Source organism: Neofelis nebulosa, chromosome 12 (genome assembly GCF_028018385.1).
Source record: "Neofelis nebulosa isolate mNeoNeb1 chromosome 12, mNeoNeb1.pri, whole genome shotgun sequence".
NCBI classification, from domain to species: domain Eukaryota; kingdom Metazoa; phylum Chordata; class Mammalia; order Carnivora; family Felidae; genus Neofelis; species Neofelis nebulosa.
The window spans coordinates 83,973,854-83,998,259 of NC_080793.1; the positions used below are offsets into that span (position 1 = coordinate 83,973,854).

A 24,406-nucleotide genomic window follows, 5' to 3' on the forward strand; every position below is an offset into this window, starting at 1 on the left:
ACCGAAGAAATAACATGCACGTGATACTGTGGAAGATGCAAAATAATACAGGAAATGAAGGAGACTATCTCTAGCAGTGAGCTCAAAATCTGATTTTAAAAACTGTGTTCAAAGACCGACTGCTTCATGTTACGGTAGGAACGTCAGCCATTCTTGATTATCCATCACATGGTAGCATTGGAAGCCCCGTTCCATGCTTACACCTGGTAAAACGATCTCTTACCTATGTAACTTTATTACTGGGAGATTTAGGTCCTGGAGGTGTGTTTCTTACTCTGGTTAAATAGAAGTGTGAGGGGAAAGAGAGGGGCGGAAGGAAATACAGATGGGAGACAGTCTCCATGCCTCAGGCTCAAGCAGTGTCTGTTGAGAGTCTCGGACAGACTTAAAGAAGGTGATAAAGGGATGACAAAGGGCCCTATGTACTCAGAGGAGGACACTGTTACATTGTGGTAGACAGAACAAAGGTCTCCAAATAGGTTCAGGTCCTAATCCCTATGAACCTATGAAGCCTGAGTATGTTTCCTTAGAAGGCAAATGAAACCCTAGAGGGTAAAGCAGGAAAAAACCTCTCTGACCTCAGCCGCAGCAATTTCTTACTTGACACATCTCCAAAGGCAAGGGAATTAAAAGCAAAAATGAACTACTGGGACCTCATGAAGATAAAAAGCTTCTGCACTGCAGAGGAAACTATCAACAAAACTGAAAGGCAACCGACGGAATGGGAAAAGATATTTGCAAATGACCTATCAGACAAAGGGCTCGTATCCAAAATCTATAAAGACCTCACCAAACTCCACACCCGAAAAACAAATAATCCAGTGAAGAAATGGGCAGAAAACACAAATAGACACTTCTCTAAAGAAGACATCCAGATGGCCAACAGGCACATGAAAAGATGCTCAACGTCACTCCTCATCAGGGAAATACACATCAAAACCACACTGAGATATCGCCTCACACCAGTCAGAGTGGCTAAAATGAACACATCAGTAGACTGTAGATGCTGGAGAGGATGTGGAGAAACGGGAACCCTCTTGCACTGTTGCTGGGAATGCAAACTGGTGCAGCCGCTCTGGAAAACAGTGTGGAGGTTCCTCAAAAAATTAAAAATAGACCTACCCTATGACCCAGCAATAGCGCTGCTAGGAATTTACCCAAGGGATACAGGAGGGCTGATGCATAGGGCACATGTACCCCGATGTTTATAGCAGCACTTTCAACAATAGCCAAATTATGGAAAGAGCCTAAATGTCCATCAACAGATGAATGGATAAAGAAATTGTGGTTTATATACACAATGGAATAATACCTGGCAATGAGAAAGAATGAAATATGGCCCTTTGTAGCAATGTGGATGGAACTGGAGAGTGTTATGCTAAGTGAAATAAGTCATACAGAGAAAGACAGATACCATATGTGTTCACTCTTATGTGGATCCTGAGAAACTTACCAGAAGACCATGGGGGAGGGGAAGGAAAAAACAAGTTAGAGAGGGAGGGAGCCAAACCATAAGAGACTCTTAAACTCTGAGAACAAACTAAGGGTTGATGGGGGATGGGAGGGAGGGGAGGGTGGGTGATGGGTACTGAGGAGGGCACCTGTTGGGATGAGCACTGGGTGTTGTATGGAAACCAGTTTGACAATAAATTTCATATTAAAAAAAGAAGGCGGCAAATCATTACAAGGTTGCAGGTGCAATGAAGGTTGGTAACCAGCTGAACCTGAGATGGGGGGTGCTGTCCTGGATTACCCCGATGGGCCCACTATAATAACACGGGTCCTGAAAAGTGAAAACAGAAGAGGCAAAAGGGAGGGTAAGAGAGTGAAATACAACGTGAAAAGGACTAAGTGGCCCTTGCTGACTTTGAGATTGAAACAAGGGCCACGAGGCAAGGAAACTAAGTGGCACCCAGAAGCTGGAAAAATGCAAGAAAACGGATTCTCCTCCGGAGCTTCTAAAAAGGAATGCGGTCTTTTTGATACCTTTTTGATTTCAGCTATCGATTTTAACCGTTTTGATTTTTGATATTGTGCTCCACGTGTATCTTACAGAACTGTTAAGATAATAAATTTGTGTTGTTTTAAGCCACCAAGGTTGCGGTATTTTGTTACAGCAGCAAGAGGGAACTCCTAACACATACACATTTTACAACACCCTCGACGCTTTTTGGTCTGATCTGCACAAGGCACCCCAACCTTCTCACCCTTTGCCCCACTGGCCCCAAAGGATGAATCTATTTATACACAAGATGTTCTACTGGGACCTACCCAGAGTGGTTTGGGCGAGGTCACTCTTCTGTTTTTTAGGCAGAAGTCACACTTACCCACCAGCACAATACTCACACACATAGTGCAGTTTAAATACACTGAAGTCAGAACCAGGGGACCGATTGTTGGCTGAATATCTCTTTCTTTAAACCGAAGACTTACAAGTAATAATTTTCAAGGTCCTCTTCACTGATAATTTGCAAAGGGCTGAAATTAAGATCGGTTTGCACGCCTGCGGTCCCAGCGCATGGCACCAAACGGGCCCTAGATGACCATCTGTTGAATGAACAGGGTGATGATGGCTTTGACATGAGTACACATCTGGCCTTCTGGATGAGAGATGGTCTCTACAGGAGCTTTTTGAACTAGAGGTGACCAAAGTAGCATCCAAAAGGAATTCAGCCCTCTAGCCTTTCTTCTCTTCGCCCCACAAGACCACTTCTACATCTGAGACTCTGATCGTGGCCAGACTCCCCTAGGCTTGAAGAGAAAGTGGGGTGGGGACACAGTCCCGTGCTTTATGCACACTTAGCTTTCTATTCCTACAAGATTGAAACCTTTGGCAATTTTGGTAATTTTCCAGTGTATTCATTTTCCCTGGACTCCACATGAAAGAGGAAATCTCCACTTCTGGCCACAGAGGATTCATCTTTTTTAAACCCACAGAATGATCTGAGTTTCTAATCCAAAAGGTGTTTAAGGGTGGGAAAATATGCAAGATATTATCACCTTTGCACCAAAAGGAAAACCACCTGAGACACTCTTAACACAGATGAGAAATAAGATGTAAACTCCCTTCTTTTGCACTTTTCTGTGGCATCTTGCATACCCTTAATAAAGAAATTGCTGCAGGGAATAATCACAGAATCAAGAAACACACAAACAAAACCCAAAACAAATCTATTTAAAAAACCCAAGAAACATAAATGGCATTTAGCTGTCATCCACACTCCAAATTTTACAAGGGGAGAAACAGAAGCCCAAATATAATAGGAAATTACATTCAAAAGTAAAGTAAAGATGAATAAATGAAGAATTTCAGGCAAAAAAAAATTTCTAATAAGCAAAAGTCTATTTTTTTTCCCTTGCCCCAAACAAAACTTCTCAGGAAGACGGATTTCAGCAACCTGCCTACCCCAGAACAGCCTGTGTGAAGCATTAACTCAGGATAATTTCCACATAGATTGCTCTGGTCTGGGGGAAAGGCCAAAAGGCTTATAAGGAAGAAATTCTAAAAACGGCCTCAAATTATAAGCAAATACTACAGTTATTCCATCTATCCAGACTGATACCAAATCCAAATTAAATAATGTTTTAAGAAAAACAAAGTTTAATATTACTACTTTTAAGTACTCAGAGTATCTTACAAGCTGACTATGCTTTCAATGACTGCCTTTCCATGGTCTGCATAAATCTGTTATGTAAAAAAGTCAATATCCAATTAAGATTTTAAACAATTCTTAGAAAAACCAGAGTAAGAAACTAACTTTCTCAACACGAAAAACAGTTCTTGAGCTAAATGACAACATTATATTATTGGAAGAAGAATGACACTTCCCAAATGTATCTGACCAAGGGATTTTTTAAACTCATTTTTTAAATTATTTTTTTATTTCAGAGACAGAGCACATGAGCAGGGGAGAGAGGCAGAGGGGGAGAGAGAGAGAGAGAGAGAGAGAGAGAGAGAGACACACACACACACACACACACACACACACACACACACACACACAGAAGGAGAGAGAGAATCCCAAGCAGGCTCCACACTCACTGTGGAGCCTGACGCAGGGCTCGATCCCATGAACCCAGGATCATGACCTGAGCCAAAATCAAAAATCAGACGCTCAACCGAGCCACTAAGGTACCCCCTGACTAAGGGATTTTTATGTAAATAGCTATTAATAATCCATGTGAATAGCGGAATGGACTCTGGGAGACAGTACAATAGCCATTTGGCTTTTAAAATCATGAACAAGACAAGTCCTTTTATCACTAACATTCCTTAATACGATTATGGAAGACCAAGCCAATAATATAAGACAAGAAAGCTAAATTCAAAATAGCGGTTAGAAAGAGAAAAACTATAATTTATAGATGATATGATTGCTACCTATCATACCCAAGAAACAATCATGGACCTAGGAGAATAGTTTCAAAAATGAAGTTGACAGTTTACAAAGCAAACTCACACACATCGAGAACTTACACATTCCCAGCTAGGAAATGTAATGAGAAGAAGAGAATCCCATTTATAACAGGGAAGGGGAAAAAAACCCCACAAGAGTAAGAACAAAAAGAAAATCCTGGGGCACCTGGATGGCTCAGTTGGTTAAGCATCCCACTTCGGCTCAGGTCATGATCTCATGGATCATGGGTTCCAGCCCCATGTCAGGCCCTGTGCTGACAGCTCAGAGCCTGGAGCCTGCTTCGGATTCTGTGTCTCCCTCTCTCTCTCTGCCCCTCCCCTGCTTGCATTCTGTCTCTCTTTCAAAAATAAATAATATTAAAAAAATCCCACATAAATTACTTAGGAATATAGTTAACAAAAAATAGTTACAAGCTCTTGGAAGAAAATAATTTACTGAGGAGCATAAAAGACAAACATATAGACGCTGAACTCTTGGAAGGCAAGACTTAACAGTTAAAGATGCTACTTCTCTCTTTATTCATTAATAAATTTAAACCAATTTCAACAACAATCACAATAGCAATCTTTTTAAAAGCCATAATCTTATAATTCCAAAGCTTAATTAGAGGAATCCATGTAAACACATCATCAGGAAACTTTTGAAAATTAAGAATTCTTTGGGAAGTCTTGTATTATGAATATTATAGTGAAAACAAAGTACTGCCAGCATAAAATTTAAAAATGAGAGTGAAGACAAAAGCCTTTAAGGAAATATTTAAAAATTTGACTTCGTAAAAGCTTGAGTTAAAAAAAAAATAAGCAAAATTAAAAGACTAATTTAGAACCAGAAAAACACTTTCAAGAAAAATGCAAGCCCTTAATACGTAAGTACCTCTCATAAATAAAATGTGTAACTCCCAAAGGATTAAAATTATTCGGAAAAAAAAAAATAGTCACACTTACCAGTGATAAAAATGAATGAAAATTAAAAGGAAAATTAAGGCATTTTCATCTAGCTTGCTGGCAAAGATTTTTAAAATGAATAGTACTCAGCGTTAGTGACAACCAGGGAAAATATGCACTTTCCCAAATCAGCTGGACAGTGTAAACTGAGATCGATTTTTGAAAGGCAATTCAGGAAATAATGCTACAATGTCCAGACACCGTATAACATGATTCTGAGAGGTCACAGGCCAATCCCACGTGTTTAGGGCTACAGCTGTGTACCTAACATGTGTACACGCCCAGGTTTATCTACCGAGTAGGGAGACAGACCTTCTGGGGCTAAAAATGGGGGCCTGCTCTTTCCAGGCTACAGGGTGCCCAATTATCTCCAGTGCAGGTGACCCTGGGACGGGTGAGTTTGGGTCTATAAGCAGGAAGGATGCGGATGATTATACCTGTTTCCTATTCAATAGTAGATTGCCAGTTTAAATTCTTCCTTCATGAGGATGGAAAACTATGGGTGAAGGGCTGTGGCCCATTAACCCAGATTCAGCCACACTCTGCCTCGTGCACCAAGGATTCTGAGGGTCAAGGTGCTTCTCCTCCTCTGTGCAGCTACCTGGCATCTTGAGCAAGACACCCTTTTCCTTGGATCAATCAAGGGCTTTATGGAGCTCCTACTACTCCTATGTAACTTCTTCCCACCCAAGGGTAAATTCCCCTGAAGCAATTCAGGACTTCCACAATCCAGGAAAAAAACAAAAAACAAAACAAATTAAAAAATTAGCAATATGCATGTCAATCAAAGTATCCAATATGCCTAAAAACACAAACTTGCTTAGAAGTAAATGTCCGAATAAAAAGTGTGGAGATCAGGGGCGCCTGGGTGGCGCAGTCGGTTAAGCGTCCGACTTCAGCCAGGTCACGATCTCGCGGTCCGTGAGTTCGAGCCCCGCGTCAGGCTCTGGGCTGATGGCTCGGAGCCTGGAGCCTGTTTCCGATTCTGTGTCTCCCTCTCTCTCTGCCCCTCCCCTGTTCATGCTCTGTCTCTCTCTGTCCCAAAAATAAATAAAAAATGTTGAAAAAAAAAAAATTAAAAAAAAAAAAAGTGTGGAGATCAGCATCCAAGCAGGTCAACTTGGGGGCGCGTGGGTGGCTCAGTCAGTTAAGCGTCCGACTCTTGGTTTTGGCTCTCAGGTCACCATCTCATGGTTTGCGGGTTCAAGTCCTGCAATGGGCTATGTGCTGACAGCATGGAGCCTGCTTAGGATTCTTTCTCTCCCGCTCCCTCTGCCCCTCCTCTCCTCACTCCATCTCTCTCTCTCTCTCTCAAAAAAAATTGCAGATCAACTTGGCATACCTCCAATTCCCAAAGGAAAGGGAAACTTAATGTTTTTATTACAATGAATACTTCCTTGAAAAATAAGATTTTTCTGACCTAACAGAATCTCAGAGACTTTATTTAGCCTTTGATTTTGCTCACAAATGGAACTTCACCGCTTCAAAATCTCTTCTGTGTTTACAATTTTAAAATACTCCTAATTTACAATATCATAGATATATCCAAATTTAACATCCCATTGAACACCAGGGGAGGGAATGGTGGAACAGATTTGTCTCCAAGTTTATAGTAAGTTAAAAATTTTTAAAAAAGGGGCACCTGGGGGGCTCAGACAGTTAAGCATCCAAGTCATGATGTCGGCGCAAGTCATGATCTCACGGTTTGTCAGATCGAGCCCCACGTCAGACTCTGTGCCGACAGCACAGGGCCTGCGTGGGATTCTGTCTCTCCCCCTTTCCCTGACCCTCTTCCTCTCTCTCTCTCTTTCTCTCTCTCTCTCTCTAGAATAAACAAAATGAAAGAAGCCAAAATAAAATAAAGTATAAAAAAAATCTTGGAGGACGACTGTGCTGTTTGTGCTGCTTGGTTTTTCCGGGCTTTTCTTTAAAATGCACGCAACACGCCCCGTCTACCCCCATCGTCCACATCCTGCTGTCTTCAATGACACACGCTCACCGCATTCTGTTGCACTCTACATCCTTGGAGAGAATAACATTTGGTTCCCCCCAGAATGCCACTGGTCTGGGAAGAGCAGCTAGAACACGTAAAGGCAGAGAAAGACGAAGAGAAGGGACTCTTGAAGCCTAAATCAGTTTCCTAAAACTAAATCAGATCGGGAAGATGGTAAAGCTATAATACAAGAGTTTTCATTTTTATTTAATGAAATGGAAAGCAAAGGAAACATTTTTCCTTTTTGGACATAGGACACCCCCCTTTTTTTAAGGCGACTTAATGAACCTTTGCCACAGAATCCCGCTGCTCTTTTCAAAACAACTGTCACCTCAATATTCCACAGCAGGGACGGCCATCAATACAGAACAGGGTCCCACGCCGTTTGGAATTCCCAATTCGAGCAGTGTCACAGCACGGAGAAGGTGAAGAACAACCTGTTCTTTCGCTCCGTGTTGAGTTCTACCTGGTTGGCCAAGTCCTTGCTCTTGCGGGGCTTAAGCTCCACTGGGGGTGACTAAGGATCCAGCGACGATAGTACCTATTTAATATCTGCACAGCCAACTTCGATCTTCCGAGAGCCTTCTCATCCCTCATCAGATTTACCGGTCACACCACAGCGTGGTTGTTGCTATGCTCTGACACTAAGTGTCCCGCATGAAGCTGAGCTCATAAATGGTAGAGCCAGCCTGGCCCCCCGGCCAGACTCCCTCTCAGCCCAGGGGTGGTGAGGGATAAAGGAACAGCATGGCAGCCAGGGCTCCCATCACCCCCTGCCTTTGGGTCCTGACTGCAGACTTCAACATCTATACACCGCCACTATTTTGTGAGGGTCGTAGCGGCTTCTGGAAAGTGCCAGGCTATTACTCCCTTTCGTTCCCTTTGAAACAGCAGCTCTAAAACATCACGGGGTCCTGTGTCTTCCACGTTACAAAGAAAAGGATGTTCACTATGGCTGCCATGCTGGAGAAATGGACGGCCAACCACCGTCAAATCCTGCTTCTCCCTGGCAGTCACCAGCATCTACCTAGGGGCAGCCTCTAAGTGGGGCAACATCTAAGAAAAGAACCTTTCAACGATGGAGTTAAGAGACTGCCTTTTAAAATTTCATTGCTGAAGTTCTTCCATGAGTGGCTGATCGTAAGCGTTCTACAGATTATAGACAAGGGGACTTACGGATGCCAAAAACTTAACAGCCAAGTTTCAAAGAGCCATGCACTTGACACAGATAATCACTATCATCTCTGAAACACAAAAAGCCCAGAGAACTGAACTGAGCTCTTTCAAAGTATTCTTTCTCCCATCCGAATAACCAAAGTATAAATTCCACCCCTTTCTGCACACAACCCCCCCCCCCCCCACCTTTACCTTTCTACCCTCCAACAAATCTCACCTCTAACTGCAGATCCGGAACTGTAGGCTCAAGAACATCTCTCTCTGCAAAGTCTATGACAATTTTAGAATTAAGAAAAAAAAAGTGATACATCTCTTAAATGTTGTGGGCCAGGCACTGTATGGGACCCTACGGATGTCAAGATGATTGGGCCAGGCCCCTGCTCTCTAGCTGCTCAAGGTGAGCATTTGGCAGGCTATCACTGCAAACAATTATTACAAAACAAAAGTCATCCGTGATACAACAGAGGTTAAGGGCAGGGTGCTGAGGGAGGCCTGGGAAGGAGTAATGAACAGTCAGCGCCTAGAAGCATGGGGAAGGGCAATGGTGGAACTGCTTCTGGAATGAAGGTGTTCTAGAATGATCAGCACGAATAGAAGGGAGCCGGGATCCACATACTCAGCGTGGCTGGAGTTAGGCGTGAACTGAACAGCAGGAGATGGGACAAGACAAGCCCACTGGGGACAGACTGTAAAGGACTCGTATGTCGTGCTTCGGAGTGTAGATTTTCTCTGTACGTAACGGAAGGCCCATGGGAGACTGTAAGGGAATGAGTTGGCCAGCTGTGTTTATTTTGGGAATATAACTCCATGAAGGAGGGCCTTAAGAGGTAGTATTCCAAATGTGAATGCTTGCCAGTCCTGGGGCCTCTCCTCCATCTATCTCACCAATTCCTATGGATCCATGGCTCAACAACGAGAAGTGGAACCTCAGACCTCTCCCCTGAGCTCCAAATCCACATTTTGGAGGGTCCACCAAATTCCCCCCTTCACTGGCTCAAAATATCTCCAAACTAACATGTCCCAACTGGGAGACTGGATCTTCCTTCCCAAGCCTTTCCTCATACCACTCCCCTCCAACTTGATCAATGACCACGACATCCACCCAGGTGCTTGAGTTAGAACCCAGGGTTCACCAAACATTCCTATCATGCCCTCGCACCCCCCCACATAGGCAACCATGGCCGGTCTGGCCTGGGGTACATCTTTACTTAGGCCACCACCTATCTCTTTAATTTAGGATTTCTCAATTTAGCACTCGGCACTCGGGGCCAGACGGACCTGGGGACTATTCTGTGCATCACTGAATGTGTAACTGCGACCCTGGACTCCAATCCACTGCATGCTGGTAGCACCCCTCTCACGTCCCCAGCTGTGACAGCAAGGTCGTATGTCCCCTGGGACATAATAGGGGCCTCAAGTTCAGAGCCACTGCTCTCATCCCATCTTGCCTCTGCTTCCTTGCTCAGTACGCTCCATCACAACAGCCTCTCCTTCGGTTTCTGGAATCCGTGAAGCTCCTTCCTGCTTCTAGGACTTGGCAAATGCTGTTCTCTCTGTCAAGAACATTCTTGCTTCCATTCTTCTGCTGGCTGGCTCCTTCTCACACTTGGGATCCCAGCCCCCAGCTCACCTCCCCTAAATACTTTATCCCCTGAATACTTTATCGAAAGAGGCTCCCCTAAATACTTTATCTAAAAAGTAGCACCCCTGCCCTTGGTGATTTTCTTCATAGCATTTTTTAAAATTGAAGTACAATTGACATATAACCTTGTATTAGTTTTAGAGGTACAACATAATGATTTGATATTTGTACATATTGCAAAGTGACCACAATATGTCTAGTTACCACCCGTCACCATACAGAGCTAGGAAACTTTTCTCCTGATGCAGACTTTCAGGATCTACCGTTAGCAACTTCCAAATATACAATACAATATTATAGTCAACACAGTAATCTATATGTTATACATGCAATACAATAAATAATATAGTCCTAATCACCGTTCCATACATTACATGGCTGAGATTTATTTTATAACTGGAAGTTTGTACTTCTGGATACTGATCACCCATCGTGGCCACCTCCTACGGCTCCCCCCTCCGGCCAATCTATTCTCTGTATCTATGAGTTGTTTTATTTGTTCGTTTTTAGAGGATTCCATGTGTAAGTGAAATCCTACATTACTTGTTTTTCTCTGACTTATTTAACTTAGTATGATGCCCTCAAGGTCCATCCATGTTGTCACAAATGGCAAGATTTCATTCTTTTTTTATGGATGAGCAGAATTCCAGTGTGCGTGTGTGTGTGTGTGTGTGTGTGTGTGTGTGTGTTTGTGTATCACACCTATCCATTTATCTACCAACGGACATTTAAGTTGTTTCCATATCGTGGCGATTGTAAATACTGCTGCAAGGAACATGGGGGTACATTTATCTTTACGAATACGTGTTTTTGTTTTCTTCAAATAGCCGCAAGTTAGATCATAACGGCAGTTCTATTTTTCCATTTTTGAAGAACCTCCATATAGTCTGCCACAGTGGCTGCACCAATGTACATTCCCACCAACAGTGCGTGAGTAATGCCTTTTAACAACTCCTGTTATTTCCTCTCTTTTTAACAACAGCCATTCTGACAGATGCGAGTTGTGGATTTGATTTGCATTTTCCAGACGACTACTGGTGCTAATAAGCATCTTTTCATGTGTTTGGCCATCTTAGGTCTTCTCTCGGAAAATGTCTATTCAGATCTTCTGCCTGTTTGGCAATCACATCGTTTGGTTTTTGTGTTACTGAGTTGTTTGGGTTCTTTATGTATTTTGAATATTAAACCCTTTATTGGATATTATCATTGGCAAATATCTTCTCCCAGTCAGTAGATAGCCTTTTCAGGTTGCGGGTGGTCTCCTTCACCGTGCAGAAGCTTTCTAGTTTGATGCAGTTCCATTTGTGTATTTTTGCTTCTGTTGCCCTTGCCTTTGGAGTTGGGTTCAAAAAAGCATCACCGAGACCAACGTCAAAAAGCTTACCAATGTTCTCTTCTAGGAGTTTTATGGCTTGAGGTCTTACATTCAAGTTTTAAATTCATTTCAATGTTTATTTTTGAGGGAGACAGAGATGGAGGGGTAGACAGCGAGGGAGACCCAGAATCTGAAGCAGGCTCCAGGCTGTGAGCTGTCAGCACAGAGCCCGAGGTGGGGCTCAAACCCACGAACCGTGAGATCATGACCTGAGCCAAAGTCAGATGCTTAACCGCCTGGGCCACCCAGGCACCCTGAAATTCATTTTAATTTTTGCGTATGGTGTAAGAAAGGGGTCCAGTTTCATTCTTTGGCACCCAAGTGTCCAAGTTTCCTGGCACCGGTGACTGAAGAGGCTACCCTCTCCCCACTGTATATTCTTGCCTCCTTTGTCACAAATTAATTTACCATATATGTGTGGGTTTATTTCGGAGCACTTTAAAAGTTAGTAATTGCTTTATTCTGTTTACTTCTTCCGGTTTGTCTCTACCATGAGAATGAAAGCATTATTAGCGAAGGGAAGAGCTCCGTCTAGGCTTCTGTCCTACCCCCAAGGCCTAGCACAGTGCCAAGCAAAATAAATATTTGTCAACTGAATACACGAATGAATGCTTGGACGTACAAGCAAATGTGTGTCTTATATTCCAGGCACCGACCATGTCCTTAAAAAAATGACAAAGTCACAGTATGAAAAAGTAGCCCAGGAGAATTAGAATGTCACCTGGACAGCCCGTATGTCAGCCGTGTGCTCAAAAACGAAATGCTCCCTGATCCACCATGCAGAGTGGGCAGCAGCAGATTTGGCTGAAGAAAAAGCACTCCCGTAAAAGAAAGAGTGGGTGATCTTCACTGAGGAAAAAAAACCCCACAGTTAGATTCTATGAAGAGTTCAACATTTTCCTTGTAACTCAATCCAACTTGTGTCTCTGGATGTCAGGATGTACACACAAACTGGGGCGTTAGGCAAAAAAGATAAAGACACAGCAAGAATCTTAAATTTACATCCCCAGAGACCACAACTGTCGTCTTCTTGTTCTCTCCTTAACGATGCGCTGACTGTCTCAGGGAAGGCTTCGGTGCTGAGAGCTGGAATGCCTCATCTTCCTCCTGTGTTACGATAAAAGCTACAGACACAGGATCCGCAGACAGCGAACTTGCCAGAAAACACAGGTGTACCTTCTGGGGAAATGTGACTCTCACGCAGGAAAATAACTTTCAAAGTATTCACCCTCCAACCCAATGCTTTATCAGATCTTTTTTGCTATTGAGCAAGTCGTTAGTGAGTTATTACCCCTCCTGTGACTTTCTATGGCACAGCTAGGTTTGAAACGTGTTCCTCTCCTAATGACAGGTCAAAATATATCACCCCCTCCAGGTGGATCTCATACTTCACTGTCAATTTTTAGTTCGGTGCTCAAGAATGATTTTTGAAATTAGGACTTTGTCATTTTATTTCCAGTGTTTCACCCAGTACCCGGAGATGAGATTGTTTTCCATTTCAAAATTAATATGTACCTTCTAGAAAAAGTTATTTTGCGGCTACAGCTCAGATTCTGTATTCAGAGGAGAAACATACAAGCACAGCTGGCTTTGGAACCACTGAATCGGGGAAAACACTTTTCAGAATGATTCGCTACTATTGTGCTCCCAATCCAAAGGGGGCTAGTTTTACCTGTACCCCCTGGCTTCTATTCTTCTAGCGGAGAAATGAGAACTTTCCATTTAATGTCATAGGAACCATAAGGTTCAGAAAATATTGCAGTGGTTTGGGTCTGACACACCCGAGAGAGAGACAGTTGGGGTTAAAATCCCAGCCTCATTCTGCCACTTATGTGGGTGCCTTGGGGTGGGCAACTTAACTTCAGTTTTTCATCCATAGAGTAGCAAAATGGTTGTGATGAGATTACATGAGTTAATAATTCTGAAGTGCTTAGACAGATGTGTGGCATATGCTAAACACTGGATAAATGTTGCTCTTATCATTGACATAGCTTTTTAAAAGTTAATTTATTTTGAGAGAGGCATAGAGAGAGAGGGAAAATAGCAAGCAGGTTCTGCCCTATCAGCACACAGCCCAACACGAGGCTCGATGTGAGGAATCATGAGATCATGACCTGAGCCGAAATCAAGAGTTGGACGTTTAACCAGGCCCCCCCATTATTAACACAGCTTTTAAAATTGCTTCTAATTAATAATAACATGCTTTAATTTGCCACAGTAATAGGTTTCTGGTTAAATAAACTCAGTCGAATTTGATAAGTAAGATTCTTCCAGCAACCAATGATTCTAACTCCCTAAGACAGCAAAACTATGAATAAGCACATGGCATTTATCCTGTTAGTATCTGTAAGTAGAGAGAAGACTAGAACCTCTCCTATGTTACTGGCCTTCTTTTCTAGATTTCCAGAATAATGAATTCTAGAATTTTTCATTTCCCTGTGCTTAAACAACTTTATTATTATTTTTTTAATATTTATTTTTGAGAGAGAGACAGACAGACAGAGGGCAAGCACGAGAGGGGCAGAGAGAAAGGGAGCCAAAGAATCTGAAGCAGACTCCAGGCTCTGAGCTGTCAGCACAGAGCCCGACGCAGGGCCAGAACTCATGAACTGTGAGATCACGACCTGACCCCAAGACGAATGTTTAACTGACCGAGCCACCCAGGCGCCGCCTTAAGCAACTTCTAAGAGACACCTTTAAAAATCACCGTGAACTATCTATCCAGGCAAGGGAAATGGGGTGGTAGTGCTAAGAGTGGACAAGCCAGGGATGCCTGTGTCCCTTAATCTCAGGGTTGTAAGGTCAAGCCCCACGTGGGTGTAAAGATTACTTAAAATCTTTGGGAAAAAAAAATGGACAAGCCATAGGCCTTGGGACAAGAGGCATGCTGGCCAGATCAGAACCCTGCTGGCCAACCTGTGCAGGGAGGCATGTAGATCACCGGAGTATATTATAAAGCCATTTAATTTGAAAGCAAAAGCTAAACTGTGCTTGGAGAGCAGGGGCTCCTTTTCAGATGGCCCAGCAGGCCGCAGAAGCACTGAAAACCCCAGCCTCCCCACCTGCCATTAACACCACACTCAACAATGGAGTGGTTCCTGTCGCCCCCGAAGAAAGCTGTATGGCACGTTTTAGGGTGTTTTGGAGACACCAAGACAACGTTTACTGGCATCAGGGACCAAAACAAGATGGAAATTCCATAGTTAATCAGAACGCAGAAGTGTAGCAAACCTGGGTGGCTTACCACTTGGACGCTCTTTCCAATGCCAAGGCCAAAGGAGGTCACTTAGAAATGAACAGTCCAAGGAAACACCGTGATCGGAGGGTTGGCTTCTCCGCCTGTTGGAAGCCACCTATTGACTTTGCTGAATCACCTGCCATGTCTTGCCCGGAAGTCATAAAGGCAGATTGGTCATCACGTGCTTTAGGACTTAGTTTGGAAAAACACGGAAGCACAGGTGATACTATCCGGAAGCAGAAGGTTTGGAGGGAGGATCTGCCCAGCAGGGTGGATGGTAATGGTCTATGCTTCTGCATGCTTCTAAATCTAATGGGATTACCGAAAAATTTCCCTTCTCTGAATGACGTAGCTCATCCACTCGCTGCTCAATTAAAAGAAAAAGGGCAGGGGCACCTGGGTGGCTCAGTTGCTTTCCGCTCAGGTCATGATCTCATAGTTTGTGAGATAGAGCCCTGAGTTGGGCTCTGTGCTGTGAGCAGAGCCTGCTTGGGATTCTGTGTTTCCCTCTCTCTCTCTCTGCCCATCCCCCGCTGGCTCGCTCACTCACACACACTCTCTCTCAACATAAGTACACTTTAAAAGTATATTAAAAGAAATAAAAATAAACAAATGATAAAAACCCATAATGGCAGCCCCCCATCAGGAGCACGTCTTTCTCTTATTCTGAAGCCACGGCTACATGGAAGGCCACGAGGTCCTGCTCTGGGCCTCACTGTGTGCTTCCCCCATGCCCAGGCCAGACTGGAGCCAGCAGCAGGATGCTAAGTGACCAGTCGCCAGGGCCAGCACTGCGGGAGGCAGCCACGCACAACAGAACGCATCTGACTGGAAATCAGAGGCCGAGAGATGTTGCTTTTGCTAATAAAGGCAGTGATGTCACTCACTGGTATTCCCAGGCTGTGTTTGATGCTCACCCCACAATGAGGCTGTCAGGGTAGGTACTGGTGACATTTCCTCAAGGAGCAAAATTAAGATTCACATCAATTAGGGAAAATGCCTCAGGTTACACAACTATTATCCAGAAGAGTGAGGCGCCTATCCACCCTCTTTTAAAAGGAGAGTTTGGTTTGGGCCAAGTTTCTCAGCCTCGCTGCTATGAACACTGCAATAATTCTGTGTTGTGGGCACTGTCCTGTGCATTACAGGACACGGCATCGCCAGGCTCTACCTCCTAGATGCCAGGAGCACCAGCCCTCCACTTGTGACGATCAAAAATGTCTCACGACATCACCAAATGTTCCCTGGGGGGCCAAAGTGGTGCTGGTTGAAAACCGCTGGGTTAGAGTGTTTTGGATTAAGGTGCCTAGAAATAACACTTGGAATGCTGAAGGATCACTCTTCCTAGAGACCAATGTGGTTGCTATCCGTGAGAAATGCTGCTCAACGCACAGAAAAAGAGGTCTCCGCTAAGCGACAGAGGGTAGTGCAACCAGAGGTCAAAGCAAGTATCTTGCTTTCTGGAAGCGATGGCTTTCTAGAATCTGAAGGAAAAAAAGAACAGTCAGGGCATGGAATACATATCAGCCCCTACTGCCATCTTAAAACGTCACTGATTCAATGCTCGAATAGGTGAAATATTCACACGGTTCAAAATTAAACATATATGCAGGTTTATACAGACAAGTTTTCCCTAACTCAAGACTCCCACCACCTGGTTCTCCCCGGAGACAGCCAAGGTTACCAGGGCCTGTGTATGTTCCCAGAGATATTTTATAAAAGAGTTCGTATTTCAATAAATGCTTCCTCTTTGATCAAAGTCTCTCGGAGTCATTACCTTGCTTAGTCATGACCTTAGGTTTAAAAAGTCATAAAAGCCATCTTTCCTTATAATGTGGTAAAGGGCTAGCATTATTCCCTCTTACCTCATCACTGCCTACCTCCACTGATAGGGAAACTGGCAGAGACACTGCAATTAAATGACAACTAAGGCCTTAAAAAAAAAAAAAAGAACAGAACAAAATAAAACTGAAAGAACTAGGGTTCTTGGGTCAAGAACACTGGGTCCTAGTCTGCCGTTCTGGGTGCAGGTCACGGTGAAAATCAGGTAGACAGTTTTACGCTTGGGTTGTTGGTGTCGAAGGTAGGCAACCTCTATGCCCAGGGCAGCCTCCAATAGGCATCAGAACCCGGATCTTGGGGAAGGGGGAGGGGGGATGCTATTGTGGGTAGGCCCAGGATGGAAAGAGAAGTAAAAGAGGGAGGGGCAAGCGGTGTGGAATGACGTTGGGAGGAGCCTGGAGAGAGGAAGCAATGCAAATGGCGGCAGTAACAATTGCCTGCGTCAGTCCAAGCCCAGGTGACTGGGAAACACTGATCGATTCCCAGGAACAAGTCACAGAACTGGGACGTTAGGTGGCCAGAGATTTTAATCTCTGGGAGATTAAATCTCAGGGAGATCCTGACAAAGAACTGCTAGGTGACCTGGATGCACTCTGACATCTCTTTGTTCTGGACGGGTGGGGGAGGGGTGGGCAATTTCTTCCATGTATAAAATACCGAGAAAACTCTTATCTCCCACATCAGTGTTTTACTTGAGTTTAAAACAATCTCAAGCGAACGGATGTCCTGCCTTCTGCTTCCTTCTAAGTTTCTCACATTAAAAAAAAAAAAAAATCTCTTCCTCACATTACTATCAGTAGTAGAAAATTTCTAGTTGTTACTCTGAAAACTTTCAGGTCAGCCTTAGTTGAGATTTGTCGTCATTCGTCTCCAAACCATGTCATGGTACCTCACTGTCTGCGACTCAGCTGTCCAACATGGTAGCCGTTGGCCACAAGCGCTTATTTAAATCGAAATTTAACTAAAATTAAAAATTCATCCCTCGGACAAACTGGACACAAATTCAAATCCTCAGCACCCATATGCAGCCTGTCGCTACTGTATTAGTGCAGATTACAGGGCGTTTCCATCACTGCAGAAAGTTCTAGTGCACAGTGCTGGCCTAGAACACAAAATCCAAACTCAAACTAGCTTTCAAGGTTACCCAGTCCTTACCCCCTAAATCGCCTGTGCTTTCCCTAAACATTGACACTTGGCTTTGTCCAGGCCGGGCTATTTGATCCCCCCACAAATCACGTTCAGCCCTGATTCTGTGCCTGTGCTCATCAGATTCCCCATCAGTGAAACAAACGAGTAGGTCAATCAATTCACAGTCACCTAAGGAGTGGCATTTTTCCATCGTGACAGAAAGCAATGAGGCATCTATAAAATTTTTATCCCAGCAAAATGCACTGCTAACGAACCAGTTGAAGAAAAGGACTTTTCTCTAGAAGACTGTAATGAGCTTTGGCCTCACCAGTATTTGCTAGAAGATTATGTGAAAGGCCACTTGCCTTGGCACTTAATACCAATTTGGGTCATTACTTAATTTTTCCATGTGCATCTATGTCTTTTTTTCCCCTCTAATAAACTGTATGGTGGGTGTCTAAGTGGCTCAGTCGGTTGGGCTCAGGGCACAGTCTCGCGGTTTATGAGTTTGAGGCGGGGCTCGGAGGCTGACAGCTCAAAGCCTGGAGCCTGCTTCTGATTCTGTGGCTCCCTCCCCTCAGCTCCTCCCCTGCTCACACTCTGTCTCTCTCTCAAAATAAATAAAGATTAAAAAAAATTAAAAAAAAATACAGAAGACACGTGTCTCCTCTTTACCACTTGCCCCCCTAGTTAGTTCACTCCCCTGTTACCTGCTTAGCTGCCGTAGGCTTTTGTGTTTACAATTCTTTTGGAAGACACTTCCATAAATGAACTGAGAAGGGAAATACTACACTCTGTAAAAAAAGCCAGGCAGCCTTTAACGCTTGTCGTATGGGCCACATGTTCGTGTTAAGCAGGGAAACTCAAAATTCTTGTTGCAGCCTTTAGCTGAAGATATTCGCCTCACCCACTGATTTTAGCTTTTCTTCTTGGGTTGTCAAGAACTGACAATGGATCAGGGAAATGGTCACCAGAACGAACAGAAGAGCAGCCAGCTTAACTAATCATGTGCAAATACTCAAGACCCGAGACTATAACATTGTTCCATGGACACCAAGGGTTCCCTAAAAACATGTGGAAATCCCATTCCTCATGATGCTGAGTGCTACTGACAGCTGCCCAGTAAATCTGGGGCTTGATACAGGAAGCCTAAGCCTCCTTGATGACTCTAACCCACAGTGATTTCTCCTCCTTTGAACCCTTTATTATTAACTACTGGGTTCTAAAGGAGAGAACTCCTGTCTTGTCCCTCCCACTCAACTGTAAGATACTTATAAACTCCTTTGATATCCTTCCCATGCCTCACACAGGTCAGGGGGTTCTTAACCTGGACTGCCTTTAGTCAGAGGCCAAAACCCAACGAATTATCAAAACTCCTTATTAAAAAGGTGCATACCTCATGGGCAGGCCCGCAGGACTGGGAAAGAACTCTTTCAAGCATTTGTAAAAGGGCCAATACTTAATGAAATGCACAGTAGCCTTGATGACATTCGTGTGGTCTGTTAGTTACCTATTCAAGCTGTTTTGTCATTTGCACATTTGCCAAGCACGAATTCCATGTCTTCATTAAGGTCATGCGCAAAAAAGTATTAAGCTACCCAGGGTCAACGTGTGCACAGGCTGGGAGACACAAAAGAACAGGAAACAAAACTGCCATCCATTGGGAACATTAGTCCAACCAGGTACGAGCCCAGTCACCATGACGTTCACTCCATTCTTCTCCGGCTGGTCTGAAAGGATGCCACCAGAATATTCCTGGTGCCCTCAAATCAAGATTCATTCAACTTGAGAGTTCTTTCTTGTCTGTGACTAATTTAACGACTCTCTCAGAATAAGCAATGTAGTCAACTTGGCATAAACTATATCTTTATGAACCTCTGCAGGTTTGTACAAGACACGTGTTTCCTCTCTAACTGTACAGAAACCATATGTTGACTAATCCATGCTCAAATTATGCCAAGGAGCCGTCTCACATCTGGTTTCCAGAAGGTACTTTTTCCTCACTTTTGAAAAGAGGGATGGTATTTTCTCATCTCCTGCCCTGTCCCGCTTTTTCAGAGCTCACACCCAGGGGTTTCCCTATGTGAGCGTCAAGTTCTTTCATTCGGGGTAACGGTTCATCTGGGCCTAGAGACAAACACATTTCCAATAGCTAAGGAGACCCCAGCCACCTCTGGGAACGCTTTGATTAACACCTCCAGTGTGACGATGTCTTTGCTCCATGGAGAAGACTTTAATGGAGTAGTTCAGCCGAGCCGTCCCCTGCTAGCGAAGCGATACTTTCTCTGAGTAGTCCCTCTTCCTCCTGTGCACGTCAACACCGAATTACTGAGGACTGAAGACTCAGGAACTATGCTTTTCGGTGTTTTTCTCAGAGAAGCTAAACACCTCTCCCTCCGCTGCTCATCTTCATCTGAAAATCAGAGACCATTCGAAGCATCTGGTTGCCACCACGCACAAGAAAAAAAACTCTGTCCTGTTAATAATCCTCCAGGATTAAATAATCTTCTCTTATTTACTGGAATTCTTTGCCATCTTAATATCTGACTTTCGGTTCTTAAGACCTTACCAACGCTGCTGAGTCAAATATGCTATCAGAGACGTCACTGCCTCTGGCCAGATTCGCATGTTTGAGATGACATAACATGACACTTCCTGGTTCCGGAAACTTCACCCTACTCTGCCCCCACCACGTCATCACTTTGGACAGAAACTCCCTGCTTATATTTCTAGGTTTGGCTGAGTAGGCAAGTCAGAAGATATACCAGGAAAAGGGGCATATTCTCCCACAAGAAAATGGCACAGGAAATATATCCTGTTAATTCCATGACTCGAATATGCAGTTGGATCAGGTGGTTCCTGTACTTTATGGCAAAACTTCTTGCTAGCTATCCACGAAAGAGTAAAAAGCAAAAGGAAAAATTAAGATATAATAGACCTTGCATATACAAACCTCCTACTCGCAAGACAGAAGGAGGGCAAGGACTTTTAAAAGTAAAATGTGCAGTCGATTTAAAATCAGGAGCAGTGGTGCCTGGGAACATATACTCCCCAGTAATATGTTTGAACATTAGCTTCCTCGCCAGGAGCCAAGAATTTATCAAAGTCAAAGAATGGCAAGGTAAGATACCCTGGAACGTCTGGAAGGGGATTTTTGTGAAATGGGCTGAAGGCACAGAATCTGAGAGGCTTACAAAGGGATGGGACAAAAGTTCATATTACAATTTTTTTTTTTAAATACAAAGGTAGAAAGTGTGTAAAATTTCGGTGGGAAGTAGCAAGTCAATTAAAAGATGCATATACTGGGGGCACCTGGGTGGCTCAGTTGGTGAAGCGTGTGACTTCGGCTCAAGGTCATAATCTTGCAATTTGTGAGTTTCAGCCCTGCATCGGGCTGTTGCTGTCAGCACAGAGCCTGCTTTAGATCCTCTGTCCCCTTCTCTGCCCTTCCCCCTGATCACCTTCTCTCTCTCAAAAATAAACAAACATCTAAAAAAATTATTTAAAAAAAGATTCACATACTGGACACAGAACACTGCACACACATAAGGGCCTTCTTCTTAAGAGTTACAAGAGTCTTCAAATAACCACCTTCTGTCAATGATCTATATAGCATAGTAACTGTCAATGATGTACAACATGGAAAAACCACCCCTCCCCAAAGACGTCCACGTCCCATGGCTATCTGTGAATACGTCATCTGGCAAGGAGGTGTTAAGGTAGCAAAAGAAATTAAGGTTGCTGATCAGCTGACTTTAAAATAAAGGGATTAGGGGTGCCTGGGTGGCTTGGTCAGTTGAGCATTCAACTTTTGGTTTTAGCTCAGGTCACGTTCCCAGGGTCAGGGGATCGAGCCCTGCATTGGGTTCTGCACGGACTGTGGAACCTGCTTGGGATATTCTCTCTCTCTCTCTCTCTCAAATAAAAAACTAGTAATAATTAAAAAAGGGATTATTCTGAATTATCTAGGAGGGCTCAGCATAATCACAAGTGTTCTTTGAAGTGTCAGAGTGATACAGACTGAGAGAGACTCAGCTGGTCTTTGCCATCTTTGAGGTTGGAAGGGAATCATGATACGGGCAACACAGGCAACCTGGAGAAGCTGGAAAGACAAGGGAACAACAGACTGTCCCCTAGAAACTCCCGAAAGGAACGCAGCCTACAGCCACCTGGATCCTGGCCCAGGGAGACCCATGTTGGCCTTGTGACCTGTAGTCCTACAAGACAATACCTCTGTGTCGTTTCAACCACTGAATCCGTGAGGGCAACAGGAAACTAAGGCAGTAATTTACGCACAACTGCTTTAGAGGGAAACAAGGCCTCGGATATATGCAACTTTCCAGGCAACGGCCGCGTTCCTCTTTCTGAACCGAAGAAAGAAAACAAAACAGTCACTCACCTTTTTGTAAGTTTTTTCTTCGTTCTGTTTTCCAGATGCTGCATCTCCATTTTCAGCAGCAGACGACATCTACAGGAGAAAAACGTACCTGTGTCAACTTACCACTCGGCTCTGAGACACCATATGCTAATAATACTGTTACCCGGAGAATCCGCTTCGGTTAATTACATCTGTGTTGTTATCACTCTGATCTCCAAGAAAGGAAGAGATTTCTCAGAATACTAACCAAAAAAAAAAAAAAAAAGGAAAAGAAAAAAGAAAAAAAATCTGTGTTCCCCAGTCTTTACAAAATAAATCTTTACCGCTAAACCATTTTGGTAGAATACTTGCTCCCATATGCTCTAAGAAAGACAGTATAGAAGTCCAAGCCCAAATCATACGCACAAGTTTCTTTCTATAAAGTCTTAAAAAAAAAAAAAAAAAGCCTCCTCTGATTATAGATGCTTCCTCTAAAAGTATCTGGAAAGTACCAAAAAATATAAATCAGGACAAAAAAAGTACTCAATTCTACTGCCCTTGGGCAACTCCACTCTTCACATTTGGGCTTCTACGTTACCACCTTTGGTTCCCCGTCGTTTTATGCTAAGAATGTCCGGATACCACTTTCACCCAGCAGTTTTCAAAGACATTTAGGTAATACGCGTTTTCCCATTTGATTATAAACATCTCATCGTAGGAATAATCATTGTCTCTGGCTGCAGGGCACGCCAGTGTGTGAAGACAACTGCGTGTTAGTACTTCACCTTCGACAACGCTAACGTTAAAGGACAGGTGAGGCGCTCCAAGGGTTTTACGCCTACAAATAATACAACAAGAATTATTTTGTGCTTCTATTTTTGTCCAATTTCAGTGTTTTCTTAGATTCCTAGAATATCAAGGTCATTAGAAGAATAGTAACTTTCTTTCCCAGCATATGCCCATTCACACTATCTTCGGTGAGTGGGTGTGTGTTTTATTACATGCTTTCAGTGACTATTACCATTTTAATTATCTTTGCTAATTTCAGACGTGAAAGAAAGCATCTCTTGATATTAATGTGCACTTCTGAAAATTATTAGTAAATGTTAAGATGGTTTGCATACCTGTTTTTTTTTTTTGCCTTTTTTTACCTCCCCGTATTTCTTTTGAGTTTTCTAAATTTTTAAAAATGCTTATCTTTGAGAGAGAGACAGAGACAGAGAGAGACAGAGCACAAGCAGGGGAGGGGCAGAGAGAGAGAGAGAGAGAGAGAGAGAGAGAGAGAGACACAGAATCTAAAGCAGGCTCCAGGCTCTGAGCTGTCAGTTCAGAGCCTGATGAGGGGCTCCAACTCACAAACCATGAGATCATGACCTGAGCCAAAGTCAGATACTTAACCAACTGAGCCACCCAGGAGCCGCTCATGTTTTGAGTTTTCTATTACTGTGTCTGCTCATGTGCTGGGTTCTTAGTGTTTTAGTTATTGATTTTTACTCATTATGGTTATTATTACTAGTGTTTTTCTTATTGATTTTTATGTATCAAGGTTATTCATCTGTATCCAAGCACGTTATTAATATTTTCCATGCTGCTGTCTTTCATATTATAATCATGACATAGAGAAGTTTTCTATTTTTCATGCACAACACTATTGACTCCCTATGTGACTTCTTTCAATGCTTTTAGAGAAAATATTTTTGTCTCACTGGAATATGTAAGATGTTTAAACATGCGTCCTTTTCACTTTGTAAGGCTAAGAGTTTTGCATCTTACCTTTTAATTCACCTTAATTTTTATAGCCAGTTACTTATCTGGCAAACGAGAAGAACTACTTAATCCAGAACCGTGACATTTAAGGGTCTTTTCTTAGGATACACCAAGGAGGGGTAACACTTCTGACTTTCTTGTAACCCTTTGAAGCACATGTTATTTTATTTTTTTAAGAAGAAAAAGTTTTAATTAAAGTATAACGGACACAATGTTATATTAGGTTTGGGGGTACCACATAGTGATGTGACAAGTCTGGATGCTCTGCTCTGCTCACAAGTGCAGCTACCCTCAGTCTCCCTATAACACTATCAAAATTCCATTGACCGAATTCCTTATGCTGTATTTTTCATCCCTGTCACTTACTCATTCTGGAAGCCTGTATATCCCCCTCCCCGTCCCCATTTTTACCTGTCCCCCTCATCCCTTCCCGTCTGGCAACGATCAGTCTCTTCTCTAGATTCAAGGGTCTGCTTCTGCATTTGCTTGCTTATTCGTCTGTTCTTTAGACCCCCCATATTGGTGA

General features: G+C 43.4%; 1 protein-coding gene across 7 annotated transcripts in view; it reads right to left on the reverse strand.

Moving 5' to 3' along the window:
- PIP5K1B (phosphatidylinositol-4-phosphate 5-kinase type 1 beta) overlaps positions 1-24,406 on the reverse strand; it is a 313,556-nt gene that overhangs the window by 166,847 nt on the left and 122,303 nt on the right. For 6 of the 7 annotated variants that reach the window (XM_058695763.1, XM_058695762.1, XM_058695764.1 and 3 more), the window contains exon 2: positions 22,156-22,224. In XM_058695763.1, the coding sequence (XP_058551746.1) occupies positions 22,156-22,224 (69 nt within the window). Of the gene's footprint in view, positions 1-8,748; positions 8,858-22,155; positions 22,225-24,406 lie in introns of those variants that run through there. The other variant, XM_058695767.1, reaches the window with a different exon arrangement.